General features: G+C 47.0%; 2 protein-coding genes, 1 long non-coding RNA gene and 2 pseudogenes across 4 annotated transcripts; 3 read left to right on the top strand and 2 right to left on the bottom strand.

Moving 5' to 3' along the window:
* LOC8056024 (UDP-glycosyltransferase 82A1) lies at positions 636–5,167 on the top strand. Of its 2 annotated transcripts, XM_021462449.1 has the most exons (3): positions 636–1,278; positions 3,860–4,911; positions 4,951–5,167. In XM_021462449.1, the coding sequence occupies exons 1-3, from the start codon at positions 753–755 to the stop codon at positions 4,996–4,998; spliced, it is 1,626 nt and encodes a 541-aa protein (XP_021318124.1). In that variant the 5' UTR covers positions 636–752; the 3' UTR covers positions 4,999–5,167. The 2 variants fall into 2 exon arrangements, with proteins under 2 accessions (XP_021318124.1, XP_002448206.1); XM_002448161.2 differs by having other exon boundaries at positions 3,860–5,167.
* On the top strand, positions 12,463–14,366 carry LOC8082853 (large ribosomal RNA subunit accumulation protein YCED homolog 2, chloroplastic). The gene is made up of 7 exons (XM_002448160.2): positions 12,463–12,737; positions 12,823–13,014; positions 13,184–13,273; positions 13,476–13,562; positions 13,638–13,718; positions 13,804–13,849; positions 13,943–14,366. The coding sequence occupies exons 1-7, from the start codon at positions 12,567–12,569 to the stop codon at positions 14,029–14,031; spliced, it is 756 nt and encodes a 251-aa protein (XP_002448205.1). The 5' UTR covers positions 12,463–12,566; the 3' UTR covers positions 14,032–14,366.
* Positions 14,129–17,478, bottom strand: LOC8082852 (annotated as a pseudogene).
* On the top strand, positions 17,820–21,309 carry LOC110436199. Its single transcript, XR_002453944.1, has 4 exons — positions 17,820–18,272; positions 20,389–20,512; positions 20,598–20,689; positions 20,765–21,309. It is a non-coding gene; the product is annotated as an uncharacterized LOC110436199 (long non-coding RNA).
* LOC8082851 lies at positions 18,279–22,635 on the bottom strand (annotated as a pseudogene).

The following is a 23,124-nucleotide window of genomic DNA, read 5'->3' as shown; positions in this document are numbered from 1 at the left end:
AGAAAAAGTGAAGCAGCAGCTCAGGCCTCGGCCTTGTTTAGTTTCAAAATATTTTGCAAAATCGACACTGTAGCTTTTTCGTTTGTATTTGACAAATATTATCCAATCATAGACTAACTAGGCTCAAAAGATTCGTCTCGTCAATTTCGACTAAACTGTGCAATTAGTTTTTATTTTTGTCTATATTTAATACTTCATGCATGTGTCTAAAGATTCGATATGACAGGAAATCTGAAAAATTTTGCAAAATTTTTTGGCCTTGTTTAGTTCCGAAAAGTGAAAAGATTTCGGTACTGTAGCAGTTTCGTTTGTTTGTGACAAATATTATCCAATCATGGACTAACTAGAATCAAAAGATTCGTCTCGTGATTTACAGCTAAACTGTGTAATTAGTTTTTGTTTTCGTCTATATTTAATGTTTCATGCATATGCCACAAGATTCGATGTGACGGGAAATCTTAAAATTTTTTTTGATTTTCTGGGTGAACTAAACAATGCCTCAGCTAGACAATCGGATCGAAAAGTGTGCGAGCCAGCGCGGGGGCGGGGCACTGGGACGGGGGCAGCAGCGCGCGCGCGGCGGCCGGCGGCTATATAAAACCCCACACGGACGCTGTGTCCGTTGCCTCGCAATCCCACCCGCTCCAAAGGAAGGAATATAAGCCTCCGTGGCGCAGGTCCAGTCGTACACGTAGGCGACGTAGCGGCCTTCGTTCACAGAAGCTGGTCATCGCACGCGCGCGCGCGCGCGCATGGGGGCCGAGGCGGTGGCCCACCCGGCCGTGCTCCTCGTGCCGTTCCCGGCGCAGGGCCACATCACGCCCATGCTGCAGCTGGCGGGCGTGCTCGCCGCGCACGGCGTCGCGCCCACCGTCGCCGTACCGGACTTCATCCACCGGCGCATCGCTGCAGCTGCCTCCGGCTGTGTTGGTGGCGGCGTCGCGCTGGCGTCCATCCCCAGCGGCATCGTCATCCAGCAGGACGCCGCCGCTGGCGGCGACGACGACGACACCCCGGGGTTCCGCGACATCGTGCATTCCATGGAGCACCACATGCCCCTGCACCTGGAGCGCATGCTGCTGGCGTCGGCGTCGCCACGCAGCAGGGCGCCGCCGCCGGTCGCCTGCGTCGTCGTCGACGTGCTGGCGTCGTGGGCCGTGCCCGTCGCCGCGCGCTGCGGCGTGCCCGCGGCCGGGTTCTGGCCCGCGATGCTCGCCTGCTACCGCGTCGTCGCCGCCATCCCGGAGCTCCTCGACAAGGGCCTGATCTCGGAATCTGGTACGCGTACGTCCCACTCCGTATATATGAGAATATATGAGATAACATGCATATATCTATCCGCCGGCACGCTTACAGCCTTGTGTTCGGAGTTGCACCGGACATGTAACATGGTAGAGTTGACCTTGAGATGGAGGAAACCAGAAGATATATATTTGAGCTCCTTGTTGACCAGCTGCATCTGCATGCTTCGAGATCCCTCTAGGGTAATCTGGATTTTGCTGGCCGAGAGAGGCATGATCCTTAATCCATAGGGTCCAACTAGGGCTCGGTCGTTATATCTGCTAAGTGTAGCATATATACTAACCTTTTTTTTAAAAAAAAAACAGCATACATACTAACTATTAGCACCTACTAGCTTCCTCCAACACACCTGTTAACAAAGACCTATTTGGGATCCATACTTCCATAGCAGCATGTATTCAACACATCATGGCCTAATGCTATACGACTGCTAGCTTTGCCTTCTCTCATGTACTAACGTAAAATAATTGCCATGCATTGTCAAGGACAAACACCCTCCCTTCAAACTTTTGTGCGACCTCCGCCATCTCAGTTAGTTCCCACTTCGTTTTATTTTTCCTAAAAAAAACCTCGGATAATAAAGTGTTGCATCTTTCATTTACACCTTGGATTTGCACTCACAGACACACAATCTATCCGACATCACAATGCAAACTAACGTAAAGCAGTCACAAGTATGTGTATATCCACCTCTTTTCACCAAAAAGAAAAAAAGAGTGTATATATCCACCTAAACAAGTGGAAATTATATTGCCAATAAGCTTTAACGAAAACCCCTTTTTCTATTTTGTTGCTTTATTTCTTAGCCCTACACATGCAAGCCTGGCCCGGTTTTGCTGTATAGATAGTAATATAGATAGTAATGCATGTAAAATTCACTAATAAAAGCATAAAAAATAGGTAAGCCAGTGCATGCCATTCCACACTCCATAACAGATTTCTCTCTCTCTCTCTCTCTCTCTCTCTCTCTCTCTCTCTCTCTCTCTCTCTCTCTCTCTCTCTCTCTCTCTCTCTCTCTAACATGTCGAGTGTTGGTGCGGTATACGCCCAATTGGAGCATGTGACAATACAAAGTGTGTGGCAGTCCGTACATCTTATAATGTTTCTGCCAGCTGCGTCACCTAATCACTCGTCAGTACCTTTATATATGGCTTATGGCATGAACAGACCTGCCAAGTCTGTGTGCTGGTCCCTTAGCTTGTTCCTTGAGCTCAACCTTGCCATCGACAGCGGAGCCGACGAGCCGGCCGGGGAGACGAGATCGTGGTCGTTCCTTCTTCTGCGTTTACTATTTACTTGGTTAATAAATCATGACTAAAAGTATTGTTTGTTGATTTGTTGTAAAAGAAAAATATTATTAAATAAAAATTATATTCAATATATAGATAAGCTTAAATGAAACACAATGCTTTTTTTGTTTTGGGCGTCGGCAGCCCCTTGCTGTGCGATCTCCATCCAATCAACCACTGGCGGCACTGCATGCTCTGGATCGGATCGGATCCATGCATGATGCATCCATCTCCGGATCTCTCCTTGCCTGGCTGGGGCAGACCCGGCCACGTTACGGTCACCATTTTTGAGGTGCGCCTCGCCTGCCTCTCCGGCTCAGTTTTGGCCCGGCCAGCAGGATCACATCTCGCGAAAAAGTTGACTTCTCCAATCGGCCACTAGTCGACACGTGATGTGCTCCTACCTCTACCTTACAGTAGGAGTACCCTTTTTTTTTTTCTCTCCCTCCTTTATGAAAAGTCTCGCTCCCATCGGGTGAGTTTTGGCAGGAGCTGCTGCAGTTTTCGTACATCTGCACGTTGATCCAGAGTGGATAACGAGGAATAATTCGGGGATCATGTTTATCTTTTGTTCTGAAAATAAAAACGATGACACTCAAATATCTTCACGGATCCTTTTGGAGGCGTGGCAGTGGCACAGTCACTTCTTTGTGCTTCGGTGACCCTGATGCTGATTGCTGAAACAAACCGATCGGCGGGGAGTCAGCCGTGGCACGAGCAGTTGCAGCAAAAGTAGTGGTCCTTGGCACTCCACTGCACTGCACGACGTAAAAATTTTCCCCATATGGGGGAGTTCTGGATATATTATCTTCCTATACTAGTAGTACATAATGGTACAGTGTTTTGTGCATCCGGGGAAAGTGCAGTTGTGCTTTGTGCATCTGGATGGACGGTGAACACGACAAGATATGGCCCGTAGTGGTCCTCCCCATATGCCGTTTGGCCCAGAACTGAACACGTTACAGTTCACAAGGTGAACGGTCGGTCGGTTGATCGAATCGAGCTGCCACTCCCACTCACTAGCGGCTGATGTGACGAGTGATAGCTCCCAGTCCCAGCCTCGGTGCCGTGCGTACACGGGCGTGCGTCGCTACCAGTGCCTACTAGCGCGGATCGTCGCGATCAAGTGCGTCGTCGCGTAGCGCACGCATACGGACGCGTACTTTGGCTACATGGAATGGAACCTAGGACAGGAATCTTGCACAGTTATCATGCACGCACTAACTGCTGGTTGTCCTTTTTTTTATTTTTGTTATTCTGACGTGAAGGTACACCGATCTCGTCGGCTGTTGAGTCGTCCGACTCCGACAGCGATGAACAGGTCGTTCAGGACGTCGGCCAGACGACGATTCGTGGCCTCGAGATCCTGCCGGCGGAAGTGGACCTCCGTGTCGAGGAGCTCCCGTGGCTCGTCGGCGACTCGGCCACTCGGAGGTCCAGGTTCGCCTTCTGGCTCCAGACCTTGCACCGCGCCCGGGCCTTCCGCTGGGTGCTCGTCAACTCCTTCCCGGCCGAGGCCGAGGCCGGGTGTCCAGCCGCCGCTGCGAGCGACCACGACGACGACGCGCACCGCCTCGCGCGGCAGGGCCCGCGTGTCCTCCCCGTCGGCCCGGCGCTGCTACCGGGCGGCGGCATCCTCGGCGAGCGCACGAAACAGCAGCCGCAGCCGCACTGCGGCAACGGCAACGTCAACGGGAACAAGAGCGGCCCCAGCATGTGGCGCGCGGACGCGACGTGCATCGGGTGGCTGGACGCGCAGCGCGCGGGGACGGTGGTGTACGTCTCGTTCGGGAGCTGGGTGGGGTCGATCGGCGCGGACAAGGTCCGGGAGCTGGCGCTGGGGCTGGAGGCCACGGGCCGCCCGTTCCTGTGGGCGCTCAAGCGCGACGCGTCCTGGCGCGCGGGGCTCCCCGAGGGCTTCGCGGACCGCGTGGCGGGGCGGGGCAAGCTCGTGGACTGGGCGCCGCAGCAGGACGTGCTCCGCCACGCCGCCGTCGGGTGCTACCTCACCCACTGCGGCTGGAACTCCACGCTGGAGGCCGTCCAGCACGGGGTGCGCCTGCTCTGCTACCCGGTCTCCGGGGACCAGTTCATCAACTGCGCCTACATCACGGGGGTGTGGCGGATCGGGCTCAGGCTCGGCGGCGGCGGCGGCGGCATGACGCGCGACGACGTCGTGGAGGGCATCGGGAGGGTCATGGACGACGGCGGCGGCGAGGGCCGGCGCCTGCAGGAGAATGTCTGGGCGCTGCGGGACCGCGTCGTGACGGCGGACGCCAGGCGCGCCGCCGACCGGAACGTCAGCTCGTTCGTGGACGAGATCACGGCCGACCGGAACGTCAGCTCGTTCGTGGACGAGATCACGAGTGATCACCCGCTGTTGGTGCAACTATACAGCGTGTTGTAGCTAGCGATATAGTATGCGTGTACATGTACATTATATGTCTTCGTCCCTTTTCTTTTCTCTTCACGACGACTAAAATGGTCGCGATCCATGCTAGCAAATAAAACGATCTACTACTATGGTCGAATTAATGGCGCGCGGAACCTACCTCTAGACAAGGGATTGTGATTCATGACAACTTTGTCCGCTCCCTTGAGCATCGCAGACAAATGCAGTCGTCAGTAAAAACTCGGCCGGCAGGAGGAATGATCGTTCCACGTCCACGGTATTGGTTCAGAGATTGGGTGAAAATATTCTCCCCACACCTGATCCTAAAAACTCGGCCGGCAGGAGGAATGATCGTTCCACGGTATTGGTTCAGAGATTCCACGCCTTGTTTAGTTCACCCTAAAAACTAAAAAAATTTCAAGATTTCTTGTTACGTCGAATCTTGCAGCACATGCATCAAGTATTAAATAGAGACGAAAACAAAAACTAATTGCGCAGTTTATCTGTAAATCACGAGATGAATCTTTTAAGCCTAGTTAATCTATAATTAGATAATATTTGTTAAATAAAAATAAAATGCTACAGTACCAAAATCTATTTTTTTAAAAAAAAACTAAACAAGGCCTGGGTGAAAATATTCTCCCCACACCTGATCCCCCCTCCCCTTTATTCTTTCCAAAATAGCATGCATGGAAGGGAGTAAGCATGTATAACTAAAATTCCAATGTAGATCTTCTCTCCAACATCCAGGATGCTTGCCACTGCGTGCCGACAAAAGCTCAACTCAGATGAGTTAGCGTCTCCAACAGTTTTGCATTTTTATAAATTGTTAAAATTATCAAAATAAGGTATCCAACATTTTTCTATTTGTATTTTGTAATTTGGGCAACTTGGCAATTGAGAGAAGAAACTTGGCATAAATACAAGGCCGCGGACCGCTTGGCAATTGAGGGAGGACTCTTGCTGCTGCTTCTCCATGGTCGGCTTCCCTAAAAATCCCTCGGCATAAGGCTTGGCGAAAGCTTTGGCAAGCTCCTACGACGTCACCTCCTGCTACTTGACTGATGATGGTTATGTTGCAGCGTAATCCACCTCACTGGAGGCATCGTCGAAGAGTTCCTATGCCTTAGTGCTATAGTTTTTTTCTTTTCTCTTTTTGGTATATTTATGGATATGCCACAATTTAGTCCTTGTGCTGGGGTTGTTGTGGTTTTAATCTGGCTTCCTAAATTAACTAGACGGCAGGGCTTCTGCATTGTTTCCTAAAAATGATGTTAGAGCAACTCCAAAACTACCCTATATGCACTTGGCAAATCCTAATTTTTGGCAAAACATAGAAAAAGCTCCTCCAACACTACTCTATATGCACTTGGCAAAATAGGATGCTTGGCAAAAAAAGGGCCAACTGGCTCAAATTTGGGAGCGTTAGGAGCGCTTGGCATCCTGCCTACGCGGTGGGGCCCACACATTCAGCATGCACGCATGCCTTAAATAGATTGCAACTTTTGCATAAAAGTCTCTCTGATTTTTTCAGGAATCACAAGATAGTCCAAATTTGCCAAAAAAAATAGCTAACTGTTGGAGAAGTCTTTTTTTTACTTGGCATTTGAGTTTTACACTTGGCAAAATCCAAGATTTGCCAAGTGAAGTTTAGGGTAGTGTTGGAGTTGCTCTTACTAATAAATCAATACTATCCAGACGAGGGAGTCTCTAACCTTTGTAGTCAGGGCCGGCTCTAAGGGAGGGGCAGACAGTGCGACCGCCGAGGGCCCTTGGAGCTTGGGGGCCCAAGACAATATAGGTAATTAGTACATATAATTTTCTATTTAGCATTTGAAGATCCAAGATAAACCAATCAAAGTCGTAGATTACTCTTCCTTCCGGTCCTATTCTAAATAACGGTAGGAAAACAACAGATACACACCATCACAATAAGGCCAGTCTCAATGGGGTTTCATTAGAGTTTCATGCACATTAAATATGCTGATGTGACGCTATATTAATGAAGAGAGATGATAAGAGTTTCAAGGGAGTAGAGAGAGTTTCATCCCCATGAAACTCCTATGCACTGTTTCCAAAATATTGATGTGTTGGAAACTGTGACATGAAACTCCCATTGAGGATGGCCTAAGCAACAACAACAACCATGATCAGTTAATATTTTTAATTTTTCTTCTTATTTATTTTGTGTATTCGCTATGCTCGTATAGTGCTACGACATAGCATTATAAATTTATAATTCAATGTAGTTATCTGAATATATTAGATGTTGCCTAGAAGCATTTGTCGGGTACTCAAAAAAGAAAAAAAAAGAAAACAAGAAGAATAAAGTATTGTTATGTTTTATGAATTATACATATATTGCAAAGTAATTTTTATTATCCGTACTCTATACAATAATTTTAATATAAAAGTTAGTTGAACTAGCTCTTGTCTTTTTACTTGCTCAAGGGCCCTTAAAATTATAGAGCCGGCCCTGTTTGTAGTTTTCTTTAAGAGATAAACTCATTCAAGATTTACAATCGACTTGTATTAGAGTTATTGTGACTATTTAGTGTGTTTCGAAGGAAAATTGATGTAACTAAAGATTTAGTTGTGGAGAATGAATATTTCACCAGATTGTCACAACACCTTTAATCTAGGTCCAAGACTGCTCTAAAACATCCAAAAAATGTTGTAATTATTTTTTTAGAAAATAAAATATTTCGGTCTCTGCTACCACAAACAGGCAGTCTTAAAATGTTATTAGCTTATTTGCTAATACATATAAATAAAAAGAGTGACTCAAATAGTAAGAAAATCATATTAAGTAATTTATTACTTTGACATCCATTCTTAGCAAAACACATATAAAGTGATAACCATAACCTCCAATGCCATTTTGTTTGCCAATCGAAATTTCTCCCTCGGTGCCTTGAAACCATAACCAATATAATCCTCTAAATTTAGCATGCATGAAAGAAATAGTTTATTTTTTTCTCAAAGAAAATATCCTGGATGAAAATTTTTTATTTTTTTGTGACGAAAGAAGAATTATATTAGATAATAGCTGGGTACATGAATACGTTACAAACACTCTGGATTACATAAATTTTTAGAAAAAATCATCTAAACTATACTCAAATTGTGAATAGCTCCGTATCTCAAAACCAAACCTATATGACGCTTTGCAGTATAGATGGCCGCACAGACAAACACTCGGCAAAAAGCCTGAGAACAGATGCCCAACAAACGATGGCCAACATTCATGTAGGCGGAGTTAAGAAACTTCTTCTTTCTGATGTCTTTTTTCTTCTTTTTTCTGCCACCGAAGAATGAGAAAAACTGATCTGAAATTTATTCTCCCTAGTCCTTCATCGTGGCCAGATCTAACCATAATAAACGGGGAAGAGACCGGAGAAAATTATTCCATGGCGGCGACACCATCTCCATCTTGATGTCGCCATTCGAAAATAAAAGTCTCCATATCGTCAAAATCGGTGAGGATGCCGATGCCGTAGTTGTTGTCCACATCTTCAACGGAGCCGCCATGGAGAAAATGATTCCACCCTACTATCTCACCGTCGCCGGAGAAGAGGAGGAAATAAATCCCCAAAACAAAGAAACTTGACATAGAGAAACTTTTCTACAGCCATAAACTTTTTTGACATCAAGTTTGATCACTTCTCTTATTCAAAAAAATTATGTGAAGTATCACTTATTTTGTCATGACTTGGTTTATTAATAAAAGTTCTTAAAAAATGACTTAAATTTGACTATGTTTATAGTTTTTTTAAAATAAGTCAATTGATCAAATTTGGAATTAAAAAAATAAATGTTTTATAATTTGGAATGGAGGGAGTACGGTAACAAGTAACAAACCAAAACTATAGGCAAACGTCTCTATACAACGGCTCTTTGCCGCTATTTTAGTGGTTCGCTGCCGAGGAGATTTTTCAGTGCCACCAGGATTATTTATCCTGTTTGATATATCTCCCTTAACTGGAGAGCTTGCCACTACGCGTGTTGGCAGTCGGCAGTCGTCAGAGCGCATGCGCAATTCGCTAGAGCATGCAACGTAACACTTTGTTACAGCCTCACAGGTTAAACAAAAGCTGCTTTCTGAACGGCACTTTCCTGTCGGCACTCGGCACCAGCCACCAAGTGATGGCACTGTCAGTCCCTGAACACGAGCCAATGCAAAACTGTCCTTGGCTTCCTCCAAAGCCACATAGTAGAGGATATCTGCAACGTGCATCGCCGCAACTGGGGTTTGCATGCACCCAACACAAGCACATCTCCCCCCGACAGGCGACAGCAACTTCGGCCGCCGCCGATGGTCGGAAGGTGCATTTCCACTCTTCCGCGCACCAAGAACCGGCCGGCCGTACGTGGAAACTAGTACAGTAGTGCGAGCAGAATAGGACCGCAGCATGCAGCAGCTAGACAGCAGGCGTTGTTCCAACGTGGCTGGATTGGAACTGAGCGTCGCGAGCAGCGTGTTTTTCCGCACGCGCGTGCGTTTTCTGCCTTTTGCGAGTAGCAAATCATCACCACGGTTTTGCAGATGATGATGACGATGATCCATTGATCCGCTGGGGATCGGAGAGGACCTGGGATTGGCCGATGGCTGCCAAAAGGGTGGCCGGATTCATGAAGGCCGAAAAGTGAAAAAGGTTAACAGTTGATGATGAGAGGGGAGGGCACTTGCACTTGTGAGCTCTGAATTTCTGATCGAGGAGCACCCGGCCGGACGCCAAAAGCAGCGGCGGCGTCCAGTAGGATGGCGATGCGACCAGCATCAGCTGCGCTGACAGTGACACGACGGAAGGGTTTGCTGGGTGCCGGGCGTTTTCCATGTGCTCGCACTCGCAGCATCGATGCACGGCCAGCCAGAGGCAGCCACAAGCGGTCAGGAATCCGAATCTAGACGTACACTACAGAATCGTAGCCTGGCCGGGCGATCTGGCTTCGACCGTTTGAGTGAGGCGACTTGGATGCCGTGATTTTTTTTTTTTTTTTTGAGAGAGAGAGATGGCTGCCGTGATTGCCGCACCAGATTAGATCGACTTGAGACGAAGGCCCGGCCCCGCATGCCCTGTTGGTTTGTTGGGCTGAGCATCCGGTACCAACTGCGTGTTAATTCAGCTAGGCATCTTTCCCCTCAATCAAAAAAAAAAAAAACAGATAGACATCTTAGTGGCCCGGCAAACAAATATTGGGCTTGTTTGCCAGACCCAGACTTTTTGGTAGAGTAATCAATCATCTCTCTCTCTCTCTCTCTTGACAAACTAGTGAGGGATCAAAATGATTTGTATCTCCAAATAAATTGATTATAAAAATAGATTGAATGATCTATCTAATAATATTAATTATATGCTATAAATCTTTATTGTTTAATATAAAATTAGTCAAAATTATTTTTCGAAAAGGAAGAATGATATTTATTTAGGGACGAAGGGAGTATATGCAATTTAGCTTACCCTCTTGTCCTACTCTAATGTTAATGGCTTCAATGGTGTTTATTGTCATCAGGTCTGGCCTCATTTGGGCTAGATCGAAAAAAGGCCGATTATTTCAGACCGAAAAAGTCCCGTCTATGATCATTTCATTGGGCAAGTTTGGCCTCTTTTTTTGAACCTAGGCGCCTAGCATGGGGCAGGCCACTCGTGCATTTTATAGTGTAAAATAGCTAAAATCAATATTTCAGACCTAGTTTGGGCCAAGAAATTTGTTGTCTCTACAATGGAATCTATGCCCAGGCCTTGTCCAGTAAAGTTCGTGGGCGCGTCAAAACCCTTTGGGCCTGTGGGACGGACTAAATTTGCTCAGATTATTTCACCATGAACAATCTGCATACATTCACTTAGTAAGTCTACATATTAATCCATCGTCAACATTCTTTTTCATTGGTTGATATCAAAGTTTTAGTGTTAGCTTTACGTATTATGCCTTCCATAGTAACGTAGTTCACGTTTTTGGGTCTTACATTTAAAAATTTTCTATGTTTATTTTTAAAACTCTCGTATTGAACTATTTTTATATTATACTATTTGATACCAAAAGATAATATAAAGTTGCAACTTTGAATTTCTTTTTTCCTCAAGGCAAACATCGAGTCATTTTGCGTAATAGTAGTGACGGGTAACTTGTCAACATGTGGAGCACCACTTTGATTTTATTTTTCCCTGGTTAATATGGTGATTTCTAGTCTTTGAGATTTAATACAAAGACTTTTTTTGGACAAACACTAAGATAAGAAATGAGAGCGGCAATTGGAATTCCTCGTCATTCATCCACTAAGAGCGTCGCCAAGAGTTTTTAAGTCCCACTCTCAATTTTAATTTTCTAGGAAAAACAGAAAAAACACTCTCCAATAATTCCTTAACCCAACTCCCAACACATGAGAAAATCAATCCAATTGTGTGAAAATATACATGCGCATATTAATCAACCAATATGGAGGTAGATTAACATGAGTGGAATAAATAGTAAGAATAGGGTTCCCAATGTAAATATACAATAGGCAAAGAATGTAAGTGGCTAGGGTAATTTAGAAATAGTATGACACTAATGGAAAATTATTTTCTATATTTTGGAATAAGATTTTGGAAATAGTTGAAGAAACTCAACAAATATGTTACCATCTTTTTTTACCGACTTGCATAAACTCATTGATTTACCCTATTGTTTTTTTTAAACTATTGGACATGCTCTAAGACAACCCTTCGTCTCTGCCTTTGGCGCCACATCAGTTAAAGTGGGGATCCTCCTTTTGATGATAATAGTAAGCTTGTTCGCTTGACTGATAAGTCATGATTAAAAGTATTATTCACTGATTTATTGTGATATAAAAAACACTGCTAAATGCCTGCCAGATTTGGCAGATAAGCTTAAATGAACAGGCTCAGAGTCATGCCTGTGAAAATCAAAATATCCTAAGTTTGACTAACTTTATATGAACATAAAATGAGCACATCATGAAAGTATATGCTATGGTATATCTAATAATACTAATTTGATATCATAAATTTTGACTTTTTTTTAAAAAAAAATTGATCAAAGTTTAAAAAATTTATCTTAAGACAAGTCTAGAAATCTATTTATTCAGCAATAGTATTTAAGTTTTATGTACTTTTAGTGAATAGCATTAATATTTATATCTTCATCTAAATTTACTATGAAAGTATATTCCATAATAAATTTAATAGTGTTTATTTTATAGTATACATATTACTTTTTACATAAATTTGATAAAATATTAAAGTGTTTGATTTATCAAAAAGCGAGAATTGTATATTTTTTTAGAACAGAGTAGTATAGCACTGTATGAATACACGAGAGAGCAAATTGCACTACGTTTGTGTAGATGAAAATTGAATTCGTAGCGAGACTCATCACTCATTCACAGGTCATTGCCCGGCAAAAGCATCTAACGGTGATGCACATGTGTTCTGTTCAAACAAGCGCCACATGTCACTTACGCCACGGTGTGGAGCAAACGATAAGCTGATAAGGTAACGGTAGTATCTTCAGGGCCTCAGCACCACACCAGCCTGGACCAGGCTCCGGCTCCGCTGCACGGCACTGCAAAATCCGACATCATGGCGAGAGCTTGCAACCGCGCGCTGAGACTGCTGCCGAATTCCATCGCCACGCAGCTAGCAAGCAGCAGAAGCGGCGCCAGATTCAGAAGCCTCGCCGTTCACGCGCAGCTTTCCACTGAAGACGATGCTTACTCGACCGAGCCACTGAAGAAAGTGCAAGTCACACAGGTACAGAGCGCAGTGTTGACGATGATTTGTTTGGGTGATCGGTGATCCTGAGAAGCTCATTTCGGTGCTACTTGTGTCGATTCAGAGCCTCCGGAGGACCCGCCGGAGGGGAACCGGCGGCGCGCGGCAGAGCCTGGTCTCCGTCGGAACGTCGTGCGGCGGAGGCGATCAGTGGAGCAGCGACATCGAACTGACGTTGCGGCAGCTGCATCTAGACGACCTGATCGAGGACGGACAGAGGGACGCAGATGTGCTCGTGCACCTTCTGGTCCAGCAGGTAATTGCCTTTGGGTTACAGTTACAGCAACGGATTGATGAGTGTGCGGTGTGTCCGTGCAGTTATCAGTTAATGTTGGGTCTGAAGAACATGTGGTGAGTTAGATCAAGTACAAGTACATAGATAGGTTCGCAAGCGAGGAACTGATATTGGTGTGATTTGTTTTCAGCACACTCAGTTTGGGATGTCCATAAAAGGGCGAGTCCTCACATCCTTCAGAAAAATATGTGATTCCTGCTCCTTGCCGTACTGCACAAATGTATTGTTCTCTCACTCAAAATCTTCTCCGTTCTATGATACAATTCGAAATGAGCTCCTTTACCATCCTCGGAGAGATACCATCAATTATAGCATGTACCAAACCTTGGTACCTGAGGCACCAACCTGTAATAGAATCTTATTTTAGGATCTGCACATATGCAGTATTTTCAGACGACTGATGACATGCTCTGGCTCTACAGATCGATGAACGCTTCAATCTCACGGTTCTGTCTTCAACCAGGAGAGATCAGAGTGGGCTGCCTGATCTCGGTGACACTGATCCATCGGTATGAGTTCTGAATTAGCAGAAATTTCTGAAGCAACACTCACGTCGGTTCCAACTTATCTCCACTTTTAATTAGGTCATCTATGTGAGACCAGGAGACGAAGTCGATCTTGACTCTGTAATCCAAGAGACCGTACGATTAACTGCATCCGCTAAGGTGAAACGCTGGTCCTGATTACAGCTAGCCTGCATGCTAGGTTGGTCAGTGACGTTACTGATTAATATGTGGACATCACGTGCAGAGTTCATGTTCGGAGACCTGCGAAAAGTCTACAGTTGTATGGCAATGTATGCACTTGCTACAATTAACTGAACTTAATTTCAGTCAGTAATGTACAGATCTTTGTCAACTGTCATTGCCCTTTATCTCTAATTCTGCAGATGGTGGTAGCCAGAAGAAGAAGATTTCCAGCCAAAGGTGGTCAAAACTTCTTGATCTGAAGAAAACCCTGGATAAAGCGCCTAAGTGAATTACTTACTACATGCATCAGTCAACTGCCAATGCTGTATCATGATGCTGGAATGGAAGTGGCGACAACTAGTTCAACCAAGATGAAAGGTTGGTGGTTTACAACTCATTGGCTCTCTTTTTCTTTTTGAAGAGAAGAAGAAGAGAGAGGGGCTATCTTATAGAATGGTACTCCATATGTGACTGCATGCCCATGGACTGGTCATGTTGAGAACTCAGATACAGGGTGACCCCATATCAGCATATCATCAAAGAATAAATGTGTGTGAAGATAACCACTGTTTGTATAAAGCATTTCTTCTTTTTAGAGCTTATAAGTATACAACATTTCTTGTTGCCCCAAAAGCACTAATTATAAGTTAAATAAAAGCACTAATTACCATGCATTCAGTTTCCTTTCAACTGCTAGAAGTAGTTCACCGTCATAATTATTCAAGCTTGTTCTTTCCTGAGTTCTCTACGACAAAGTTCCAATGAAACCATCCACTTTGTCGTTCAAATTCCTCGATAGGAACTTCATGCATATCGGCGGCTTCACGTTGAAAAGAGACAGGAACGCCTGCGGCAGAGACCACACTCCGTCGCCGCAGATCAAGCCGGACGCGACGGCATAGGCGAACGCGTTCGCCTGATCCTTGTCCACCCATTCCCACGCGAAGAGTATCACGCTTCCCAGGAACATGTCGATGGTGAAGTACGGGCCAATGTAAAACGGGATGGCCATCGCCATGGGAAGCGGTATAAACTTGGCCACCTTCTCCGGAACCATGTCCTTGGCCATGTTGACGGCGATGGCGCCGACGAAGAAGACGCAGCAGAGCGTGAGGCAGTTCCCGGGGAGCTTGGAGAAGCCGTCGACGCCGAGGATGGCCATGTTGCGGTAGATGAGCGCGTAGGGCGCCGGGTACGCGCTCTTGTGCGTGCCCACGCCGGCGAACGCGCGGTAGAAGAGCCAGAAGACGCTGGGCCCGACGACGCAGCCGATGGCGGTGCCGACCACCTGGCTGATGAACATGGACCGCGGCGAGGCCAGCGTCATGTACCCGGTCTTGAAGTCCTGCATCAGGTCCGCGGCGGTGGACACGATGTTCATCATGATGCCGCAGGTGGCGAGCCCCACCAGGACGCCGCTGTGGGACTTGCCCGCCCACGCGCCGAAGGTGAAGATGGCGAGCTTGCCGTACGTGGACGCGAGCGACCAGTCCGTGAGCCCCATCCCGTAGGCGTTGCAGAAGGCCAGCACGGGCGCCATCAGGTACACCGCCAGGACGTGGTACCACTCCACCTGCGGGAAGATGAGACGAGGCACGGTGGCGACGGAGACGGCCGCGATGACGACGTACCCGCCGATGGCGACCCGCATTGGGATCTGGTCCTTGGTGAAGAAGTCGGTCCTGCGAGCGTCGTCGAACGAGGGTGGCGTCGCCGTCGCGGGGTTGGGGCCTTTGCTGTCGTCGCTGTTCACGGGGAGCGCACCGAAGAATTTCTTCTTCTCGATTGACGCCGCTATCGAGGCGACGGTGCGAAAGAGCACCATGGCGAACTTGTACAGGCCGTCTCCAAGAATGATGGCAATGGCGATGAACACCTGCAACACAGTTCAGATTGATTGGCTGAAATCAGATTGAAGCCTCGCCATGAACTGAAGTCCCCGTTGCGTTTTTGACAAGATCTGGAATAGGAATCAGGAAAAAGTTCAGCAGAAGATGGCAAAGTACCCGATAGCCTTGCATTCCTTCAAGTGAGGTGTCTGGAAGTTCTGCATCAAACCAGCTCCCTCTTTTCTTGGCTATCAAAGGCCACAGAACTCCCCATGAGAGGATTCCTCCAAGCAGGACAGAGACGTTCACAATGTGCGGGCAGATCATTCCTGCGCCGATGTAAGTCGTCGAGAAATCGAAGTAGAACCTGGCATTGTCAACACCCCAAAAGCAAAGACATTGAATAGTTTCCATGTGGCGGGCAGCTGAAGCATTATAGGAACTGCAGACAGGGGCTGGTTGCTGGTTTTTCATAAAGAAGAACAGGGAAAGAAAAAACAGGGACAGGTTCAGATACCTGTTCTGATAGGCAACTAGGCCTAGTGCAGGGAAGTGCCCGAATCCGCAGTCGTCCCCGGCCGTGTAGAACCACTGGAAGAAGCCCCAGAGGAAGCTGGCCACGGAGCACTTGGCCAGCGCTCGCACTTGGCTCCTGCAATATAAGATGGCCGATGCAATCGATCAGTGCCCAAGCATATATCTCTGCATCGATCCATCAGTGCCCCAGAGGAAGGTGGTATCGACTATCGAGTACTATTTACTTGGCGCGTTCAGAGCCATCCGGGGTGTGAAAGCCGTTGATGAGGTGAGCAGTCGCGGTGCCGCTCGGATACGTGAGCCTGTAATCTATGATCATAACCTGAAAAGCAAAACCCAGTGATACGTCAGTTTCAGACTTCTTCTAGTCTTCTGTGATAAAAAACGAGGAGCTATCACAATTCACAGGCACCTTTCTGAGAGGGACGAGAGCGAATAGGCCCACGAAGCTGACGAGGAACAGGAATCCGATCATCCACGCCAGCCTGGGTTCCTTCACATTGTCCGCATTGTTTTCTTCGGCTGCCTGGCTGGCGATCGTCTCGCTCATGCCAAACAGGTAGCTCCCAAAGCCACCTGACCCCAGAAGACAGACAACATTGGTGACGGACGAGCCAACGTCAGATTTCATTTCAAGGTAAGCTCTGAACGAGCAGGGAGCAGATCAGCATCAGCTGGCGGCCGGCGCATCGATCGTATCGTACCGCTGAAGGCGATGCCGTAGGCGGCGACGACGCAGGTCTGGACGACGGTGTTCTCCTGGCGGGTGAACGGCCGCTTGGGGTCCTTGACGGCCGCCGTCCAGACTCGGAGGAGGAAGAAGCCGAGCAGGCCGGCGGAGACGTTGAGCGAGGGGATGATGCCCGTGGTGAGGCTGAGCTTCATGACGATGACGCTGAACAGGACGGCCAGGAAGAGGCTCGTCACCAGGGCCCGGACCGTCACCTGCTCCCGCCACGGCGGCACCGGCTCCGACTCGAACACCCGCTCGATGGAGTCCGTGACCTCGCAGCAGGCCCCCGGAGGGCTCCTGCCCGCCTCGTTGTCCTCCTCCGCATCCGTGCCAGGCTTCTTTTGAGGCTTGCTCCTCTGCCTGAGCTCGCGCACGTCCGCGACGCTGGCCGCGGCACCGGCGGCGTCGTCACCTTTCACCTGCTCGTCGGCGGACGCCATGATCTAATCTAACGATCTCCACACTGCTGCGAACGGAACCGATGGACTGACATTCAGAAGTTCAGATGTCAGTACGCCAGTCTCCTTCCCTGCAACTGCAATACACACTTGCCAGTCACCACGCCACTCACCAGCATTATATATACTCCACGTAACCCTGGCCCAAACAAATCTGGAGCCTTAATTGGAAGCCTGGTTGTAGCAAGGAACGATGTACTACTGTGTTCTTGTCGGGCATCGCTGTCGGCTGCTGTCGCTGACGCCTTTCGTGCGTAATTTCAGGAATCTGGACAGCTAAATTGTTAGCCGGCCGCAGGGATCCAATAGTTTCGGCGATCCATGTATTGTGAAATGCGAAACCATGACTACGTGAAGACAAATGCTGAGGCACTTGATGTCGGAACAAGCAACAGGCAGCTGAGGAACCGAGACGACAGGGCGAGGATTACACAGTGAGCTCGTATAATCCTAATATACCTCAGTTCATTTTTTTTTTGTTGAGAAACGAATCCCTCAGTTCATTTGCAGCAGACTTGTCCGTGCAAGGCTCAACTGCCAATCGGACCAAACAAAGCCCAGCCTTGTGCCTGTCGGCGAAGCACACAGTGACGCCGATGCAAACCCCACAGGCCGTCCACAAGGGCTCCACACCATCGTTTGGGCCTCCGTTTCTGCCATTTGTAAGGCCCAGGTGAAAATGCAGCCCATCACACTCGCTCGCGCCGGCCAGGCGGCCGCCGCATCGGCACCGCAGCGGGCGACCAGCACCGGCGCGGATGACGGGATGAGGAACATCGGAAGGATCTCCCGACGATCCTGCTCCACATCTTGAATCCAGGCTTTTTTTGCGCTCTCCACTGTCCTGGCCGCTCGAGGATTTGGTGCCCTAAAGGTAGTACCGAAGAAGAGACGCGCGGGAGCAGTGGCGATGACGATGAAGGGGAAGGCGAACTGGCGGGATGCGATTTTCGGGGAAGCGCGAGATTTACTGGTAAGTCTGCACTCTGCATTTCGCTGCAAACGTCTCTCTTCCATCCTCCGATTCCACATACCTGAACATGATGGTCGTTCCTGTTTAAGACTCAGCCCCAAAAGCCCAAAACGCTCGTTTTGTTCCTTCAGAAAAGTCTGAACTTATCGGATTCGGCCATATCTAAAGACCTGGCTTATAGCAAAGAAGAAGAGGTCTTGCCTCACAGAATCACATGATTCTCTTAGCAGATTTGCAATCTTGCATTCTTGATTCACTAGAGGTATTCTGGACCACGAAAATTAAATTCTAGATATAGCAACCGGACAATTGCAGCACTAAGAAAATCAGGCAACTTCTCTAATAGTTCTTCACTAGTCATCACTAAAAAGTTATGACCACTGCACAATGAGACTCCACAAATTTACAGGATTATTCAGCCACTCAACTATAAAAGAAAGAAAAATTCTATTCTACTATCAAACTAGCACTCACTAGTTCCCAAGGAAAGAGTCCACTTTGGCATTGACAGACCTTGACAAAAACTTCATGCAAATGGGAGGTTTCACATTTGCAAGAGACAGAATAGCCTCGGGTAGTGCCCAGAGCCCGTCACCACACATGAAGCCTGATGCAACTGCTGGTCCGAACGAGTCTGCTTCAGCTTTGTTCTTCCTTTCCCAGATGAAGAGTATCGTACAGCCCAGGAACATATCAATAGTGAAGAAGGCTCCAACATAGAAAGGGATGGCTACTGCCATGGGGATGGGGATGAACTTCGCTACCTTCTTCGGCACCAGGTCCTTGATCAAATTGACCGCGAAGGAGATCGCAAAGAAGATGTAGCATAATGTCAGACAATGGTTTGGAAGGGTCAATCCATTGATGCCCATGATCGCCATGTTACGGTACTATATGTGTAAGGTGCTGGGTAAGCGCCACCGCTCGCTCCAACATCAAATGACTTGTAAAACAGCCAGAAGACGCAGGGGGCAATAACACAGCCCATGGCTGTGCCTATCACTTGGCTTATGAACATGGACCTTGGCGAGGACAGTGTCAGATACCCAGTCTTGAAGTCTTGCATAAGATCAGCAGCTGTTCCCACGATGCTCATCATCACACCACATGCAGCTAGTCCCACAATCACACCACTATGTGAAGCACCTGCCCACGCACTGAAGATAAAGATTGCAAGTTTACCATAGGCACTTGCGAAGGACCAATTTGTTAGGCCACATCCATAGGCATTGCAGAAGGCCAGTGCAGGTGCAACGATGTATGCAGCCAAAATATGGTACCATTTGAGCTGTGGGATTATGAGAGGGAGACAACCGATTGTTATAGCTGCCAGAATGACGTAGCCTCCCAATGCAACTGTCTTGGGAATTTGATCCTTCATGAATAGCTCGAGACGACATTTGTCGTCGAACGACTCAGTTTCACTGGTAGTAGCAGGGGTGCCATCGTTGGACACAGGAAGTGTGTTTGTATTTCTATTCCTGTACCTTGATATGAAGGCTTCTATTGTGCGACAAAATACCTTCAAGATGTTGTACAGGCCATCCCCAAGAATTACTGCTATGGTTATAAACACCTGCAGTGTTATGTTCTCAGTTCTGGGCAATACATTGGTTGCAGAAAGCAAAAGTTTGCATGCTAGTAGGACTAAATCATAGCTTACTCTGTAACCCTGCAGTCCATGTAGGCTGCTATCTGGAAGAGTCTCAGGGTACCAACTTCCTTTCTTTGTTTTAATCAATGGCCACATTATTCCCCAGGAGATGATGCCTCCAAGAAGAAGAGACACATTTACAATATAGGGGCAGATCATTCCAATACCAATATAAGTAGGTGAGAAATCAAAAAAGAACCTGCAAAATGATAAATTTTTAGGTACTTAAGTTAAGAACAATAGGACTATGACTAATCACACAGGAGAGCGTGGTTATAAAATCTAGAATAGCCAGCAGACACTTCCTAAGACAAAGAGAGTAGTCGATGCATCTGAATATTGTACTCATTAGAGCATGTATGCATGACTACGTGGTAATCAACCAATCACTTAATAAATACTCCTAAGTAAGTTCGGAACTTCTCTTTCTGAATCAGAATTGCTTATTGTTGGTGGGTCCAGGACGCATCCATACTGACCTGTTTTTATAAGCTTCAAGGCCGAGTGTTGGGAAAGAGCCAAATCCGCAGTGTTTCCCAGCTGTGTAGAACCACTGGAAGAATGCCCAAAGGAAACTAAGGGAGAAGTACTTGCCTAACGTCCTAACCTGTTTCCTGAAATAGAATATGATCTTATCAATAACAATGCTTGATTTTTAATAATGATGTCAGGTTACAATAGTTAATGTCACCTACTTTGCACGTTCAGTACCCTGCGGTGCATGGAATCCATTGAGGAGGTAAGCAGTAGCAGCTCCACTTGGGTAAGTCAGTTTGTAATCTACAATCATAACCTGAAAACATGTACTTCAGTTGATAATCATAGAACCTTTTTGCAGAATTTCCCTGAAGAATACAGTGGGAAAGTGAAGCTTCTACCTTTCTCAGAGGCACCAGAGCAAAAAGACCAACAAAACTGACGAGAAACATAAACCCTATCATCCATCCGAGGTGGGGATCCTTGATATCCTGAGGATCATTGGATTCTGTCTTCTTAGCAATAGCTCCACTCATACCATACAGATAACTGCTAAACCCACCTGTTAAATTACAATTTCAGTGGCAACTCTATGATATGATTATATCGTTTCTTATCTCACCACGCTAAGTCCTTAAGACTGTTTTTTTTCTCAGTTAAATGTGGTGTTCTTTCAGGTGCTAGTCTATTAGTGCTTCTAGTGGTTGATTATGGAACTTTGTCAGGTTGGTTTCTTTTGGTAGCGGTGTGTTGGGTTGTTATCCCTGCCAGTGGGTACTGGGTGCCTAGAGGCAAACTTTGCTGTAAACCTTTTGGTCTTTTGACTATAATTGAAAGGCCGGGGCATGAGGCCCTCGAACTCTAAAAAAAAAATATAAATTGCAGGAATTGTCATGCAATGTCAAATCTAAATGTATTCACATTGTCAGTAATAGTAATAGCATCCATAATCTTCTTCTTCTTTTTTTTTTTTTGAGAAATCCATAATCTTCTTCTAGGATTGTATCCCAAAATAAAAGCATGGCCCATGGTCCAGTGAACAATGCCTAGCCCAGTCAGAATTAATTTCTTCAACACCCCCCACATGTTTATCTATATTTCAAGCGGGTTTCTTTGATTTGTTGTGGCCCATGGACCGCTAATTAGTGACATGTCACACAATCTGTAGTTTGGTTGTAAATGATCGTATGATTGAAATATACTTTTAGCAAAGTATAGATGGTATCAATAACGTGTTAGGATCCTGCTCGTTCACCAGGGACGTGACTGAATTTCCACTCGTGGCGAAAAAAGAAGTCATTTGGTGATAAAGTAAGTAAAATAAATACAGCAAGTGTGTGAATACCATTGCACTAGCACAGATCTAAATGTAGATAATCTGGAAGCCAAAAATAACTAAGAGCCGGGTGATTGGCCGATCTTGTCTCAGGAATGAAATTTGACACGAGCAAATGAGCGCAGGCTTCGCAGATTTGGGGTTTATTATTCTACCAGTGAATGTGATGCCGTAGGCGGAGACGACGCATGTCTGGATCATGGTGTTCTCCTGGCGCGTGAAGGGCTGCTTGAGCAAGCCCGTGCAGCCGATGGCCCTGGTCCAGGTGCGGAGGAGGAAGTAGCTGAGGAGGCTGGCGCAGACGTTGAGCGACGGGTTGATGCCCGTGGTGAGGTCGATCTTCATGAGGATGACGTTGAACACGACGGAGAGGACGGCCCCGACCACGAAGGCGCGCACCGTCAGCTGCTCCCGCCACGACGGCACGGGCTGGTCCGCGAACGCCTGCTCCACCGACGACGACGGCGGGGCCAGCTCCTTACCGGCGGCGGCGGCGGCACTGCCGACGACGATCCTGTCGTCGGAGGCTCCGGCGGCGTGGCGACGGCGGATCAGGTTGTCGTGGCCTAGCTCCATGGCCTCGGCGTCGTCGTGTACGGCTGATGAGCCGCCGGTGGCGGTGCCTGCTGGAGCCATGGTGTGGTGTGGTGTGGTGGTGTCAGTCTGCGGGGTGACTCGTTTGATGCTTTGGGAGTAGAGAGCGCTGTGAGGAGCCTTTTGTTGTTTGTCACTGTGACGCTAGAATCTCTCCTTAGATAATGAAAGGCAGTTAGAATCTGGATCTAACTGTTAGTTCTGTTACGGCGCTCTATTTTTGGGACTGACAGTAACCAGTGACACTTGTCAACAACAAATGCACCAACTGGAAGTATGCGTCCTTCTCGGTACGCATCTCTATTCAAACGGTGCTGGAGTAACTAGTGCTGCTCCACAAATTCTTAGCATGGGCTGCAGCACGCAACATCATTACATCAACATGCATGTGCTAATGTGCGGTGCATGAAAAAAAACGGTACGGTCATTTCTTAAGACATAGATCCGATTAGCTCCCTCGCTTCATAAATATATATCGTTTGCATAAGTCAAAAGTTTATTTTGCCATTAAATTTATAGACATAAAAACAATCTCGAACGACACAGAAGAGCCATGTGTTATTTCATTAAGATAGGAAAAAACAAAAGGGAAAAACATCGAATATATGATGTATTTTATTTGGTAAGTCTGTCTGTTGTTGCCCGTGTGTAGCACGGGGTTACCATCTTTTTGAACTGTACCTCGGTGATCGGATATGGACGTATAAGCTCTTAGGATTTTGTATTGGACATGGCATGTGGATGTGATCTTTATGTAAGAACTGGGTACGATGCGAACGTGCGAGCTCTCC

The sequence above is a fragment of the Sorghum bicolor genome, chromosome 6 (genome assembly GCF_000003195.3).
Source record: "Sorghum bicolor cultivar BTx623 chromosome 6, Sorghum_bicolor_NCBIv3, whole genome shotgun sequence".
Taxonomy (NCBI): domain Eukaryota; kingdom Viridiplantae; phylum Streptophyta; class Magnoliopsida; order Poales; family Poaceae; genus Sorghum; species Sorghum bicolor.
This window is presented reverse-complemented; position numbering and strand designations above follow the sequence as displayed.